At 43.1% G+C, this 17,450-nt stretch overlaps 1 protein-coding gene across 1 annotated transcript in view; it reads left to right on the top strand.

The window, feature by feature from the left end:
- ELMO1 (engulfment and cell motility 1) overlaps nucleotides 1-17,450 on the top strand; it is a 551,882-nt gene that overhangs the window by 504,351 nt on the left and 30,081 nt on the right. Inside the window, exons 17-18 of the mRNA XM_003788592.3 lie at nucleotides 5,962-6,125; nucleotides 13,796-13,908. Coding sequence (XP_003788640.1) covers nucleotides 5,962-6,125; nucleotides 13,796-13,908 — 277 coding nt within the window. The remainder of the gene's footprint in view (nucleotides 1-5,961; nucleotides 6,126-13,795; nucleotides 13,909-17,450) is intronic.

Raw genomic sequence — 17,450 nt, 5'->3', positions numbered from 1 at the left:
CTTCATTACGAAGACAAATCATTTGGGGGGTAAATTATACTTTTTTGTGAATTCTGACCACCCATTAGTGGCAGTGCCTAGTAGAGTACATTGTTGTGGTTTCTTCGGGAACCTTCTGCTAGGCTATGGATTGGTTCCCTCCCAGCTCAGTCCTGGAATAAAACCCAAAATGACCTCTGGACCCCTAAACACTATCCCAAAGCCACAGGCTTCATTCTGTAGGCTTAAAAGAAAAATCTTCTTTAAAAGTCTTGTCAACAGTCTTAAACATCTGTCAAGGATTTGTTGTTTAAATCTACATGAACGGCAGAAGCCTAAGAGTCTTGGACATTGAACACACCAATCATTATTCCAGTCTGGAAGATACCGTGTTAAGTACCATGAGCTAAAATGCAAGTAAGAGACGTTTCTACCCTCCAGGGACTTATAATCTAGACACAGTGAGAGGCACACTGATAACTAATTTGATGGCTTTCCAGTGACATGGCCAGAATTGCTGTAGACCTGGAGACCATCTCCACGGCTCACAAGAGGTGCGGGATGTGTACTGAGACCAGTAGCTCTCTCTCCAGAGCATGCATCAGCTTGCCGAGTGCCACTCTCAGAGTTTCGGATGTAGCAGGTCTGGGGTGGGCCTGAGAAGTTGCATTTCTAGCAAGTTTACAGATGATGCAGCTAAGGTATTTTTACAGGAAAAACCTCTGCCATAAGTAATTTCCTTCCAGGAAGGTAACAGAACTGACATCTACTTAATGTCTAGTGTGTTTCATTCAGTGAATCGGGCACTTTGCCCATAATATCTTGTTTAGATTTCACAGCTGCCCTGTGAGCAAACGAAGGCACAGGAAGGGGAGCTCGTGTTTGCCAGATATCCACAATGTACCCTACTTCATAGCTCCATGAATTCTAAATTATTAGTACTCCCAGTTCACAAATGGTAAAAATGAGACTTGGGAGGCGGGGAGTGCCTTGAGGAAGGTCCAGACTCAGGAAACATAGCCTGGATTCAAAGTCACACGTGTTGGGTCTAAAGGTAAAACCATACTGCCAGCACTTCCCTCCATTCACCGACTCCAAACACGTATTTTCATTAATGCCTGAGGCGTGTGCTCCCTGCCTCCCTGCCTTTGCTCACGCTAGTCCTCCACTTAGAATTCCCTATTCCTCTTCTTCACTGGAGTAACTCTCACTCATTCTCCAAGTTTTGGCAAAAATTTCATCGCAGTCATGCAGACTTCTCTAACATCTCCTCCTTACCCCAGCCGGGGCCAGAAATGATGACCACTTTGACTATTTCTCTGCCTGCTTTCAATTACTGAATTCCACCACACACACCCAAATTTGGTGGCCTGTCCTTAGCTACAGGAAGAAAAAGTCTAACTTTTTCACGTTAGCTGTGAAAGAGTTAGACTTTGAGGCCCAAGCTGCCTTTGAACCACACCTCCCAGCTTCACCTCATTCTCCCAACTAAACGAGTCTCTGATATAGTCTTCCCCACCCACAGCTGTGTTCCTCCCAGCCTTTGCTGGTGCCCTTGCTCCCACCAAGACTGGCCCCTTCCATGCACCTTGACATGTGCAGGTGACCTCTGAGCAGGCACGAGCCGAAGTCCTGGTGCTGTGCCCTCAGCCTGCTAGCACGCATGTGAGAGGGGCTCCATAGTGTTTGTGGAGTGGACACCTGGACCCTAGAACCCCTGAGACGTTCTCATCTTCCCTTAAACAAGGCACATATGGAAGGGCTCATCCACCCTCCCAGCCCAGGAGCCCCAGGGTCTCTCTGTGCCTCACACTGAGTAGGGGCTTGAAAATCTGTATCCTGCAGGCGCAGTGACTCACACCTGTAATACTAGCACTGTAGGAGGCCAAGCCTGGTGGAGTGCTTTAGTTTAGGAGTTTGAAATCAGCCTGAGCAAGAGCAAGACCCCATCTCTACTAAAAATAGAAAAACTAGCCCAGCGTTATGTCAGGCACCTATAGTCTCAGCTACTCAGGAGGCTGACGCAGGAGGATCACTTGAACCCAAGAGTTCAAGGTTGCTGTGAGTTACAATGCCACAGCAATCTACCCAAGGTGACAAAGTGAGACTGTGTCTCAAAGCAAAAAAAATAAAACCTTTGTTGAATGAAGGGTTGAATGATGCTGGTTGAAGGTGTGGTTATAAAGGCAAGACTGGGGAAGCCTGGACGAGGAGCACATGGTGGCTGAGTAGATTGAGAATAAAATATGGGAGCACATTTAAAAGCACAGTAACCAAACGAGGCCACAGTTAGACTACTTTGCCAGCATGCTTGATTCCATTCAGGAACCCTCTGCCCTTGCATCTTTAACCCAGTCTTCCAAGGAGCCAAAAGGTTTTTCTCCCTTTGAAGTACCAATGTCTTGTGGGACTCTCACTTTTCTGTAGCATGTAACATCATTACAGACAACATGTGCTAGGAAGACCAGAAACATGCCACCAGACTTTGCTTGGATGATGGGTTAATACTAACAGCAAATGCGGATTTTAAGACTGAGTTTTCTTGGATATCTTGGGCAAAGTACATCCTAAAACTATAAAGTTTAACTCCATTGATTTTCTGATGCTGCTTCTGAGACACTGTCTCCAGGTTTTTCAAACAAATGGTAAAAGGTCTGATATTTTCCAGAGGACAGACTTGAGGATAGTGGTTGCGAATGTCAAGTTGTCCACATGGAACATTAACAGACACTTAAAGCTATTAGTTGTAAACCTTGTAGAAGCTACTTTGCAGAAGCATAGAGAAATACTCAAGTTATACATATAGAAGAAACATATAACTGTTTCATCTTAAAAAGTTCAGTGATGTCTCTCACTGAGGTTATTTTCCTTGAGTTGCAGAGTGTCCACAGAGCTTCTCAGGGCTGCTGCCACACAAAACTGTGACACAGGGTAGGTAAAGCCAGTCTTTGGCTCCACCAACCTCTTTCCTGCACTGTGTCCCCATCACTGCATCCTTCCCCTGAGGCCAGGTGCCTGCATGCCAGGTGTATTTCGTTATGCTAGACAGGAGGAAACGGTGCTTATGTAATTAGTTTCAAGTCAGCTGTAGCTCAGGTTCAAAGTGGCTGATCTATGATGGTATTCCAGATTATTCTTCTATTTCCATTCCAGCCCTATCAGCCTCATCTTAAGAAATGTTCTGTGCTTTCCTCAAACTGAAGTCTAAGTAATTTGGGGGGAATTTAAAGGATTGTTCTACTTAGATATGCTTGCAATGAGCAGCTATCAAAGTCTTAAGCTAAAGGAATGAAACTCTTACAGTGGATTTTAAACACAAGATAGAAGTGGAAGTTGAAGAATTCTCTGCATTCCATAAGGGGATCATCATTGCTATGCACAAGGTACAACCATTAGCATGTAAATGAAGGTGATTGTTTAAAGTCATTTTTGATTGAAGTAGCTTTGTTGTTTCCATCCAGCTTCCATCTGCTAATTCTCCCTCTACTGGGACACCTCAACCCCACAAGCTGGTTCACTTCTCTCGGGCTTCACTTTTTGTTGGGGCTTTTTTGTTGCAAGTGACAAGAACACTTCATACCATCATTCAGCCCATCTTGGGGGTAGGGGGAAGCTCATGTAACCAAATCGCCAAATGTAAAGATTCAGCTAACATTATCACTCACTCTCTCAGGCATGCATTTCTATCTTCTGTGTAATTTCACCAACATGGGTCTATCTTCCACCCTCCTGTATATTATGTATTAAGGGACATAGTCTTGTAGTTCTCAATTTGAGAGAAAACTTGCTTCAGCTCTACCTCAAGTCAAGTTGGAAAAGTCTGGAGAAGGACGCTGATCATAGGCCCCACTTAATAGACCCATCATTGTGTCTAGGCTGATGTGGTGTGAACATGGTCAGCACTATGATAGCCCCTTAAGAAACATATTAAGTAAAGGAGTCACCTGTCCTGAATATCTGTTTCTTCATTTCGTAAATGGTGGGGGTAAAGATAGCTCTAAGACTCTAAGTTTTAACTTGATGCTATTTAAAAAACAATTCATTTTTTGGTGTTCTGATCTCTGTCTTTGTCTCTTGTACATGTCTTACCTCCCACAAGAAGGCCAGATGTCATTGCAAGATCAGAATGATCTCCGTGGCTCAAAATTGGAGTCTCTCTAAATGGGGAAAGAGACAGCTCCTCGGTTGCCCCTCATCTGAGACTGCAGAGCATTAGAGTTCAGTCTTGACCAAATTTAACCACCCTTTGTGCACTTGATGTAACGCGGTCATGATTTCAAAATTTGTCAGGCATCCCAAATTTAGCATTTTGCCTGAGTTATAAAAAGCAGCAGATCAGGTGGAAGGTCAACTGGAAATTTTGCTGTATGTCATTATGCTGGAGGGGATGAAACAGTGCTTATGTAATTGGTTCCAAGTCAGATGTATAGCTCAAGTTCAAAGTAGCTAATGTATGATGGTGTTCCAGATTATTCATCTATCTGCATTCCATATGAATACCCATTTTCCCTCCAAAACCCATCTGAAACATCTTCTTCATTGAAATGCCTCCCCATTGCCTACAAAGTCTGTCAGTCTCCCTTCTCTATTGTTTCCACACTTCCATTGCAATGGACTCTCTTACTAGTCCACAGAAGGCAAGAACCGTACTTATGTGTGTTTGTTCAATATCAGGCCTGTGCTGTATGCATCATACTGGACTCTTTGGTATCCCAGGGTTCAACTACGAATGTGTGATCTTAGCAAGCTGTCAATTCTTTCTCAGACTCAGTCCCCTTATCTTTCACATAGATAAGGGGACTACTCACATCTACTCTGTTGGAGGAGGAATAAGTGAAGTGAGGAATAGCAAAGCACCTGGCCCAGACCTCAATATACAACAGAGGCACGTGTAAGGTTATGTCTTATTTTTAAGTTCCCCAAAGACACCAAGAACAGTAGCAAAGTCAACAGTATAGTTGAATGGTTACAATCCAACTGATCCATCAGCCATACACCAACCAACTGTATGGTCTGGAAGTCTCTTAATGTTTGAAGCTCAGTGGAAATGATGATAATATCTACCTCCTAGATGTGAGTGAGTGGATAAAGAGAAAAAAACGTACATGTAAAGCGCCTACCATAGCCATCTGGCACATAGTAGATACTTTATAAATGGCAACACTTGCTCTCATCTGTAATGGAGGGTGAAAAAAGAAGCAGCAAAATTACAACAGCCCCTCGGATGCCTCTTTGTGTTCTCTGGCCTTTTCCTGCTTTATGTCTTCGGATTAAGATGAATCCACATTAATAGAAGCGGTGGTTAATTGCCTCCTTGTGGGCTAGGCCTGTCCTGAGGCAGCAAATTACCATAATCTTCTTTTTTCTTGATGCTTCCAATGGGATATGTCTGTTCTAATTTAATAAACCTCTTTTTTTAGTGCCTGGCTCAAAGAGGCAATACCACATGCACATTTCCAAATGCATAATTTGTATGAACACTCAGGCCTTAACTACACGGGGAAAATAGTCTGGGAGGGGTGAGTGTGGGTATCTGTTCACATTCATTTGAACCGGTACCAACCAAACTTCACAGTTAATTGTATCTCAGCAATTTTCTCCTGGAAAAAATAATTACTATGCAGGCTTGTAGCTGTTGCTTGGCCTTGGCTCTTTCCTGACTCTTGAGTTGGCATTGTTTACAGTGTTGTGTCAGCAGCAGTAACATATCAGGCAAATGGAGCACACCTCCTGCCTCAAGCTTCCCCACCCCTGCCCTCAATTCCAACTTAAGTCAATCCAATTCCACCCCTGTGGTTCTAACAGTACAGGAGAAAATGGAAGGCATGCACAATGGAAGCGTACTAGTTGGAAATGCAAGCTCAAGGTTTGGGCTGAGAGTGCATGGGGACCAGGGAGGCAGGAGGTTGTTAACACGGGAGTTCTTTTCTGAACAGGAAAGGTCAGCCTCTGGGAAAATGATGGTCTTCCCTTCCCCTCCAGGTAATGCAGGTGGTGAAGGAGCAGGTTATGAGAGCGCTTACAACCAAGCCTAGCTCCCTGGACCAGTTCAAGAGCAAACTGCAGAACCTGAGCTACACCGAGATCCTGAAAATCCGCCAGTCTGAGAGGATGAACCAGGAAGATTTCCAGTCTCGCCCGATTTTGTGAGTTCCCCAGTACTGACCTCTGTCTCCCAGCTGGCTCTGACCCACCATTTACAGAGTGCATCCTTCTTGCAGAGATAGGCTATGCTATGAGCTCATTAGCAAACCCCCCCAGAAGACATCTTCTGGGGTCTCAGTTCAGTTAGGGCATCAAAGCAGCTCCTGAAGAAGAGCTGGGCTGGGTGGGCTGAGAGAGCCAGGAGGGGGCCAGGTGCAGCCAGGATGGGTCTGATCCAGGAACTGACCCGGTTACTGACAAGTCCTTCGGGAATTTGTAGCTAAACAGTCGTGGACCTTTTCCAACACTAGGAACAAAGTTTTTTGCCAGTGAAACATGGATATCCCATGTGGGTGTCCTTTAAGTGGCAAGCTGATCTGATCCAGCCAGAATGAGGCCCGCCAAGAATTAAAGCAATATGAAAATGAAAGCAGTGAGACGGTGAGGGGCGAGGGGAGAGCTTGAGAGGAGGAGAGAGACCCACCTCCTTCCTGACTGGGCGCTGGGTGGCATCAGAGCTACCTCGTGACTGCCAGTCCACAGGCCTCTGGGGAGAGGCAGCAGGTCCTCCTTTTACAGGGCTTTGCATCAAACGCTCTTCACAACTGGTGCGACATTTCATACATCTCTGGTCTAAGTGGTTCTGAACCTCAAACTGGAGGACTGTTTTGCCCACTTCATCTTTTCTAAGAACTGGCCTGTTTATCTTCCCTTGTCCTTTGCTAAGAACGAGCCTTACAGTTTTGTTAGCCTTCTATTTTAAAGAGAAGGAAACAGGGGAAAGGGTGCAGGACAGGTGCTTCTCGTTCTGTCCTCAGAAGACGGGATGCGGCTTCTAAACTTTTATACAAAGCCGACTTGTAACATCGGTGTGATTCTGCAGCCCCCACCCACCGCACAGGTGCACACTCCTCTCTTTCTGCCTTTCCCACTCACATAGCTGATGCTTTTGACACTTGACAATTGGTACAGCACCCCTCCTGTTATTTCATTTCCTCACATCTCTCTGAGATAGGCAGGACTCATTCAAAGACTAGGACGTAGTCTGGAGAGATGAGGACTTTGCTAACAAATGAAGAAACTGGGACTTGAACTTGGGTCTGCCATGTGAGAGACTGAAATGAGGTCAAAAAGAAGTGCACAGGTCTGAAAAGCCATCACGTCTACTGTGCATTTGTTCTCGAGTCATAAGCACCGTTCGGAACTGTAAAGTAGAACTGCAGACTTGAGTCGGCAAGAAGTTAGTTAGCAGTGAAGGGAAAATGCTTCCAAAGGGCTTTGACTTCCACCATGGCAAAACCTACGTCAAGCCCCCACCAGCACCAGCCAGCCTTCCGCTGGGGTTTTGCATGGTCCTCAGCCCAGGAGAAGGCAACACCCAGACACCCTGAGCAGTGAGTAACTCACTCGGCAGGGATGCAGTTTCTTACCTGGAAGGAGGGTCAGTGGCTCGATGTGCCATCCCAGGACCTACAGTACTAAAGCACTGCATTTCACATCTGTTTCAGCAGATGTGTAAACACAAAGAAATTTTATTATACTTTCGACAATAATTCTTAAAGCCTCAAGGAGACTTCAGTGAAGGCCAAGTGATTGTAAATTAACGTTGGATCACAACTTTGTTCCGAGTAAGAATGTCAACGGCATGTCAAGTGTGAACGTTTTGCTCCTCGTCCCTTTTTATCTTCACTTCTAAGGCTCTGCTTGTGACATGCTGAAGTTTCCTTTTCCTTGATTACAAGAAACTCTTTGTATTACGTTTCTTCCTTTCTTCCTTTTTTAATCTTTACATGTCTCATGAGAGGAGAAGCAATGTAAATACAGGGGAAGTCTGTTTGGAGGCAGGTTGTTCAGCATCCCTCAGCCGCAGACTGAGGAGCACCAGGGCCCATGGGGGATCTTGGAATATGTCATTGGCTCCAAGTCACAGAGAGTTGCTAGAGGCCACAGCATTTGAACGGGAAGGTCAGGGACCACTTTGATCATTATCCCAGCCTCTGAAGACAGCAGACAGCAGCTACGATATGCCTTGTCTCCTAGAGTGATCTACCTGACAGGGACTCATTGTGGGGTTAGATGAAGTCTAAATGATGCCAGAATGGCTCCTATGATAAACCCAAGCCACCAAAGAGAAAAACATAGACCACATCTGCATCTCCTCATTCATTTCACAAACATGCATTGAACTCCTGCATGCCAAGCCCTGCCCAAGGCTCTGGGGACAGGCAGAGATGCAGAAACACTTAAACCCCCACTCTCCCGGGCTTTAAAGGTTACCACAGCCTTGGGCTCAGTGCGTGGCTGTGGGAAACACAAGGTGTCACTGCCAATGCACACAGGGGACATAGCTAACGCAAGCCTGGCAGTTAGGAAATTGGAATTCTACCCTGAAAAGCACCCAGAAGACTGTCTAGGTCAGGCTTTCATTTTGCAGACAGAGACAACAGCTCTGTGGGGTCTGAACCCCAGTAAGGAACCCTGCTGGCCGTAGGGCCAGTACTCCTGCCTGCTGGCCCCCATAGCATGCTCCCATGCCCACAGCCACCTCTGTGTGTCCCAAACAGTATGCGGCGACCTCACTGCCACACTGACACCTGTAGCTGTACACCTTGTTTTATAAAATGTTTATGTTTCTTGAGAAGAAAAATGCGAACTCCACGTGAAGAAATATTTTGGGGGAATAATATTCAGCGAGTTGAAGAGGCTTTGCTTTCTTTCTTAGCTCTTGATTATTTCAAAAAGGAGGTTTGGTTATTTCCTCTTGAATGTGACTTAACAGGAAGATAAGTCCATCTTTACAATTAGTCCAAGTTAATGGACATAAACAGCTTAATAGTCCAAAAATGGGTCACTTAACACTGCATTGGAGGGGAAGGAAGATGCGAGGACAAACATTGGTGAAGCAGGGGAGTGAACTGTGTGACACCCAGACTCAGGGTGCTAACAGACCTGGGGTCAGATTCAGTGCAAATGTAGCTCTGGAGGCTAAAGTTATATAACACATCATAAGCCCGCTGTTCTCACCTCGAAAAATGAAGCCTGTCTACGTCTTGGGCACTTACAAGGACTCAACAGAGTAGTGCATGACAATCCCATAGCATACAGCTGCCACATAATATCCACTCACAGAAACAATCACTTTTATTAGTCCATAACCAGAATTTAACAAGTTGTGATACCGTTACTACGTTAATGTGAAACTGACACTGTGAATGTATTTGTATATACCTCCCTTGTCTTAGAAATTGCAGAGAAAGAAAAATTGTTAAAACAAATAGAACCTGATACCTACTTTGCAAATCTGCACTCTTGCTGTACATCAGCCACAGGCCTCACTCACAGCTTTCTCATAACTGATGGAAGTAGGACAGGCTGGTCAGTTATACGATGTTCAGTGGTCACACGCTTGACGGCCATCTCTTACATGCCCGCCAGGCGCCAGACTCTGTGTGTTGGCGATGCAGCAGTGAAGAGAACAGACACAGTCCTCGCTCCCTTGGTAATTATATTTTAGTGAGGAGGAAAGCAGACAGCACTGTAAATAAGACGATGGCACATTAAAAGGATAAGAGATAACAGACTATCAGAGCAGGGTAAGAAAGTCTGCAGCTTTAAGTGGAGTAGTTAGATAGCTCTCTCTAATTAGGAAGGGGACATGTGAGTAAAGATGGTAAGGGACTAAGGGAACAAGCCATGTGGGTATTTAGGAAAAGGGTGTTTCAGGCTGGGAGAACCACCTGTGCAAAGGCCCTGAGGTCACAGCAGGTCTGGAGGCTCAGTGACTAACAAAGAGTCCAGTGTGGCTGGAGCAGAATTACCAAGGGGGTGAGCAAGAGGGGATGAGGCCAGAATGGTAGCTGGGAGCCTCTTAACCCCAGGCTTTCTTGGGAAAAGCCTTGGAGGGTTTTGAACAGAGAACTGATGTGACTTGACTGAGGTTTTTAAACATTCTTTTTGGCTACTGTAATGGGAATAAACTCTGAGGACACACGTTTGGAAGGAGAGAGATCAGTGAGGGAGCTATTTCAATAACTACCAACTTAGAGTATCTACTAAAACTTGGATACATTTTGAAGGTAAGAGAGAATAGTATTTCCTGATTGATTAAGTGTGGGGTATAAAAGAAAGAGAGAAGCCAACAACTAAAGGACAGAGTGAGTGGAGCAGGTCTGGACAGGGTTATGAGGAGTCCAGCTATGGACATGTCAGGCCAGGAGACATTCGAGTAGGCAGTCAAACAAATGATTTGGAGTTCAGCAGAAAGGTCTAGGTTGGAAATATAAATTAGGAGATTGTTGGCATAAAGTAGATATTTAGAGGCATGAGTCTATAAAATAAGGAACAGAAGAGGTTCAGGGACAAAGACCTGAGGCCCACCAGTGTGGAGATGGAAACAGATTAATTTTAATGAACGGGCATTGTCACTCCACAAAAAGTCTCCACAGTACTCTTTCTTCTAGATTAGTGATCAGAAAACTATGGCTCTGAAGTCAAATCTGGCTCTCTACCTGTTTTTGTAAATAAAGTTTTATTGGAACACAGCCATGGTCATTTGTCTGATGATTGCTTTCACTCAATCAGGACAGAATTGAGTACTTGAGACAGACATCAACCATATGGCCCACAAAACCTAAAGTATTTACTCTCTGACTCTTTACAGAAAGTTTTTCAACCCCTGCTCCAGATGGACAGCAGGCATTAGCTCAGTAGGGCAGTCCCCAAGTCGAAGAAGAAATCTTACCCATGTAATGGTGCTATCTCCTTTCTGCGTGTGGCAGTGACCTTGTTGGGGCTGGTCTTGAAATTGTTTTCCAGAAATAGTGCTAGACTTTGAATTGCTCTTCACACACTCTTCAAATCCTTCCTCCTTTAATCTTCCTTCTTTTATGATTTGTAAGGCCGTTGGATAGAATTAGAGGGATATTTATCAAAGCAAAGCCAGTGAACCCATGAGCCTGGCCTCACTGACCCCAAGAATTTCAAAACTTAGTTATAGTCTATGGTGTCATTACTTGACTTACTCCAAAAGTCAGAACTCAGCCACAGAAATACATATAGTGTAGGGATAACTTATGTTTTCCTAATACATGTATGTGTGAATTTTATAGCTATTGCAGTCAGGAAAGAACAAGAAATTGCTTAGCAAAAGAAAGAGCTGTCCCGTTTTCCTCATTGGCTGATCATGTGTTGGAATCCAGTGGGGTTCATAACAAAATAAGGGCGGCTCTCATAGCAGCACATTTACTTACTCTGAAGGTGTCCGAGGAGATGGTTCCACCATCAAGTGTGTCGTGACAAACATCTCTGGCTTCTACACTAAAAAAGTCCTAAAGCATCAAATAGGATTACTCACAAGTTCTTTCAACTATTGTTCTTTTGGTCCTTATCTCTGCATCCTCCTCTCCATTTTAATAACTCAACCGTACCCTAGCAAAACTATTATTTAAAGATCACACCTATGGTTCATCTTAGAAGGGTACATGTGAATCTTTCTAAATGTAGAATATAAATGTCTTAACACAATAACTAAGAAATGACATGAAGGCTATGTTAACCAGTTTGATGAAAATATTTCAAATTTTATATAAAAACAGCACACTGTACCCCATGACTGCATTAATGTACACAGTTATGATTTAATTTAAAAAAAATAAAGGTTGATGTGTAAAATAAGAACTGATGTAATTCCCAAACCCTTTCTCTCGTGTTTCCTCCATCTCCTGGTGCCCTCCCTGCCTCTCTGCCCAGATGCCCAGTCTTGGAAGTCAGGAGCAGAGATTTATCACCATGTGCAACTAACCTGGCAGCTTACTCTCTTTTCTCTGTTCGGTGCAGGGTTCTTCATAGTTGAAATTTACTGAGTCCATTTTGCAAGAACTGAATAATAATAATAGTTTTAGTGATCAGAAAGCCTGAGATGAGACCCTAAGAGACCTGAATGGGGAAGGCTTTCCAAATATCCCAAGCTGTGTTATTAGGGCTGAACTTCTGTTTTATGCTTTATCAAGGTTCAGTTGGAACAGTATCAAATGGCAAGATGTTTGAGGCCATTTAAGCCTCGAAAAAATGTATTAACAGAATCCTAGAATAATTAGAATACTCTGGTAGCTGCCCAGATCCTTTTATGTAACTATATTTTTTTTCTTATATGCAATAGAAGCCACCTGTCTGAGTCCGTGCCCATATTTTATACTTAACCTCTGTGAGCTGTTTCCCCAACTGTAAGATGGGAATGAAGATATTAACACCTATCTCCAAAAGTAGTTTTTGTAGCTGGGAGGTGGGGAAAGGAGGTTAAGTGAACTCAAATTGCCTAGTGCACTACCTGGCTCAGAGCTGGTGCATACCAATCATTAGCACCTCTCCCACCTAGGAATGGAGCCCCGTGTGAGAGCAGATTGCCTGCATTGCAGTGTCAGGGTGAGTCCAGAGTTAAGGCAGAAGCAATGAACATGTGAGCCTTGACTGCGCTGTAATTTGGGCATCTGGATTATTTGGCCTGAGGAAATGGGAGAATATCACCAAAGCAAATTCAGTAATGCCTTCCATTTCTGCTCTATGTTTAATAGAGACTTGTACTCACACTGTATCTTTTGGGAATTATAGCAATTTCCTGGTAAAAATTCTTACCCTCATTTTGCAGATGAGAAAACTAAAACAGATGAAGTGGATGACATGCTAGCCACAGGCAGAGCCTAGACAGAAACACTCGTCTTCTGGCTTCTAGATCTGTGTTCCAGCCAGTACTTGCAACCCTGCTCTGAGGGCTGGGCTCTGGGACTCGGTGTAATGCCTAAATGGAACGCATTACTGAATTTGCTTTGGTGATATTCTGTCCTTTCCACAGGCCAAACAATCATACACCAAATTATACTGTAGTCAAGACTCATACATTCTAGCTTCAACTAGAACATCTCTGACTTTACTAGACTCAAATGCTAGAATACTACATAAAATGTCCTATGATAAAGATCTCTGCTCTTAAGAAGAAAAATCTGGAAACCATTTCACTCTATCACTGCTTTGTAGTACAGTCCATCCCAAACTAAATTACATCATATTAGCCTGAAACCAGAGGCAGATAATCTTTAATTTATCCCTTCATTATCTCACTCTCTGTGGGCTAGAATCTGGGGCAGTGTTGCCGTTCCCATTTGTGAGTGATGGAATTGAAAGCTCAGAGTTGCCCTGTGGTTTGCTAATGATACAGTGTTGGCTGTGGAACGGTCTTCACGTGGATGTCCAGTATTCCTGTTTGATCAGATCACGAATGTACTCTAGTTCACCTACTACAAGGGAAAAAAAACAACATTTGACCAAGGATTTATTGTCTTGGCAGAGCTGGACAGATTTTCGCATAAGTTTGTATCTATAGCTTCATAAAATAAAAGAAGACATTTCTCAAGACACTTTATTCTGGGAAAACATCGCTGAAGTGAGTGGTGCTTTTGTCGATATTCTGTAAATGTCAGAGAATCTATAGGGTTACTGTAATAGATCATTCCAGCCACTCACACTTCATCAATGATTCTCCAAAGTACCAACTTGGGAGCTACGAGGGAGGTCAGGAAAACACGCAGCTCACACTCCCCTGCCCACTGCCCATGAAGCAGGCTGAGCCAAGCACAGGTTCTCAAGGATTGCTGTGGCTTATGTATTTATCTTCTAACAGGGAACTAAAGGAGAAGATTCAGCCTGAAATCTTAGAGCTGATCAAACAACAACGCCTGAACCGCCTTGTGGAAGGGACCTGCTTCAGGAAACTCAACGCCCGACGGAGGCAAGGTATTGTGTCTGAGACTCTCCGGACTCGGGTAGGGTAAACCATGGCCTGCGCCCTGGAGATCCAGGGATGTGATGTTGGTTTAAGGGGGCCACACAGTGGTGACAGGCCAAACAGTGTTGTATTTGGGACAGGAAAAACAGTCCAGGTAAGTTCTGTTCTGCACATACTCGGGGAGAATCAAAGCTCAAAAGTACTAGAAGACTGACTCACCATGGAACTGGAGGAACCTTCCTGGTTATTTAGGGCCACAAGCTTCTAGTGGTGGGGGCAACATCAGCCAAATTAGCCAGAGTCAGATGTATGTCCAGATCTCTTCTTGCCTGTGGAAAACTCAATGTTTAGGATATATGGCCCTCATCAAGATGATTAAAGTTTGTACTTACTTGACATTGGGCAAAGGACATAGAACTGTGGGGCTGGGAGATGAAAAGTAGACACACACCACCACATGCAGCTAGATGCCCAGCTAGAATCCTTCAGAATCTGAATTCCTAGAACTAAATTTAACCTTCTAGTCAACTCCACCATAAATCTTCCCTTTCTAGGTTGAAATGAGTAGATTCTACCAGAATAACCCCATTTCTAGATGTAATAATTATAGGGGAGTTTGTTTGCTTGTTGTCTAAAAATCTTCAGTTTTAATCTGTAAATTTTTCCAATTTTCTAAAAATGAACTACCTTATGAATAAAAAAAAAATTAACATCTAGATTATAAATGTATTAGTTCAGCTCCTTGGGGAGCATGACCACCTGTGTTTAATACAAAATCATCCTTCTGAGGGCAGAAAGGAAGACTTTTTGGTATTTGGTAAATGGATTCAAAATCTGGTGACTGGCTCTGTGTTTAAAAATAGAGATTCAAATCAGACTATGCTGAAACTGGTTTCCTATCATCTCACCAAAACATGCCATTAATGAGAATATGACATCTTTAGTCCCTTCGAGAAAAATGCACTTCCACTTGAGACTTCAGACCAGGATGACACCTGCCTGGCAGGTGCCATCACAGGTTAAAGAGTAGGTCACTGCAATAGTTGAGTAGGATACAGATGAGTGGATTTAAGGAATTTATAAGGGAAAACATGAAAGAAGTCCTGGTTTCACCACCCTAGGGAGTGGGGGAACAAATACAGAGCCCTTGACTGGCCCCCATTTGGCTAGAAGGCCCTGAGTTGATACTGATCATTCTGCCTGTTTCTTGTGCAACTTGTGCTGCCTGGATAGTCTGATGCAGATGTGTATAGATCTGGGTTTCAGGAGGTTCTGACCACATTAGAGCTGGTAAAGGCAGTTACAGCACTCACTAGCTAAGTAGCCGCAGACTGCCCGCTCAGTGTCTCCGTGGTTCTCTTCTCTTCTGTCAAATAGGGGTGATGTTAGCTTCTGCATACAAGTGCTGTACAGATTAAATACAATCACACATCCATAACACTTAGCCTGATGTTTGGTAGGTTATCAAACATTCATTAATGATGTTTGTTGGTTATTAATTTTTAGCTCATGGATCCTCAGAATATAGATTTTTGAGCACAGGAGGTGGAGTAGCTGTGGAGAGCACAGGCTTGCTTCACTCCCTAGTCCCTGCCATGAAGTAGAAGGCTCTGATAGTGAAATCCTTTGTGATTAAAAACTGCCTGGCTCTTGAGTTCCCTGGACTCCTATAGGAGACAGTTGAGATAAAACCCAGAAGTTGCCTGTGTTAGGTCCACTATTTGCTTCATAAGAATCTGTAGACCCAAGATCTGCCCCCCTGTTTTCCTTATATTTCAGAGGTTAAGGTCTTTCAGAATCACTTGCGTGGGATGGTCTTGATAAGAGCCCAGGGATAAACACTGGAGAGTCATTTCAAGAAATGATAGCATGAGGCTTCTCAGGGAGGATACCATCCATTTCACTGACCAGCAAAACCTCTTTTAAGTGCTGACTTGACAGACTTACCTGCAAACTCAAGGGCAGGCAAAATGTGTACTTCCTACTTCTGGCAACAAGGCCTGTGTTCGCTCCATTGCTCTTGTGGCCCAGTCAGATCACGTAGAGCCAAGTGGTCTTTTGAGGCACTGTAACCATATAACCCTTTGGGGGAAAGGACCCTCTGTCCTCGAATGAAATTTTCTTTTAATATTTTGTTAAACTGAATCGTAACTAATTCAGATGAAATAAGATACATACATACAAATAAATACATATTTTCAAATGAAGAAAAGCCAGTTAATTTCCAGAAAAAAAGGCACCTTCTAAATTAAAGAAAAAAATAGCAGATAACCATTGTTCTTAAAATGGGACAGACCACTGGTGTGGATAAAAGAGGCTGCTGTTGGCAGGAAGAGCAGGAAGGCATGATATTTATTGAAAGCCAGCTCTGTGGAAGATGCAGGATGCATGCTTTATGTACGTTTTACTTGCATAATTATGACCATGACTCAGTAAAAATAGGAATCTGCAGACTCATACAAAAACATGGAAGCTAAATAACCTTATGCTGAATTATAGATGGGTCAGAGACGAGATCAAGAAGAAAATTACCAAACTTTTAGAACAAAACAATAATGAAGACATGAGTTATCAGAACATCTGGGATACCACAAAGGCAGTCCTAAGAGCGAAATTTATAGCATTGCAAGCTTTCCTCAAGAGAACAGAAAGAGAGGAAGTTAACAACTTAATGGGACATCTCAAGCAACTGGAAAAGGAGGAACATTCCAATACCAAATCCAGCAGAAGAAAAGAAATAATCAAAATTAAATCAGAATTCAATGAAATTGAAAACAAAAGGATTAAACAACAGATCGATAAATCATGAAGTTGGTTTTTTTGAAAAGGTCAATAAAATAGATAAATCTTTGGCCAACCTAACCAAGAAAAAAAGAGTAAAATCTCTAATCTCATCAATCGGAAACGGTAAAGATGAAATAACAACAGACACCTTAGAAATTCAAAAAATCCTTAATGAATATTACAAGAAACTTTATTCCCAGATATATGACAATCTGAAGGAAATCGACCAATACTTGGAAGCACGCCACCTCCCAAGACTTAGCCAGAATGAGGTGGAAATGTTGAACAGGCCTATATTAAGTTCTGAAATAGCATCAACTATACAAAATCTCCCTAAAAAGAAAAGCCCGAGACCAGATGACTTCACATCAGAATTCTACCAAACCTTCAAAGAGGAACTAGTACCTATATTACTCAACCTTTTCCAAAATATAGAGAAAGACAGAATACTACCCAACACATTCTATGAAGCAAACATCACCTTGATCCCCATACCAGGAAAAGACCCAACAAGAAAAGAAAATTATAGACAATTATTACTAATGAATATTGATGCAAAAATATTCAACAAGATCCTAACCAACAGAATCCAGCAACACATCAAACAAATTACACACCACGACCAAGTGGGTTTTATCCCAAGATCTCAAGGATGGTTTAACATATGTAAATCTATAAATATAATTCATCACATAAACAAATTAAAAAACAAAGACCATATGATTCTCTCAATTGATGCAGAAAAAGCTTTTGATAATATCCAGCA

Source organism: Otolemur garnettii, unplaced genomic scaffold, assembly GCF_000181295.1.
Source record: "Otolemur garnettii isolate 467f Iridium unplaced genomic scaffold, OtoGar3 scaffold00028, whole genome shotgun sequence".
Classification (NCBI taxonomy): Eukaryota; Metazoa; Chordata; class Mammalia; order Primates; family Galagidae; genus Otolemur; species Otolemur garnettii.
This window is presented reverse-complemented; position numbering and strand designations above follow the sequence as displayed.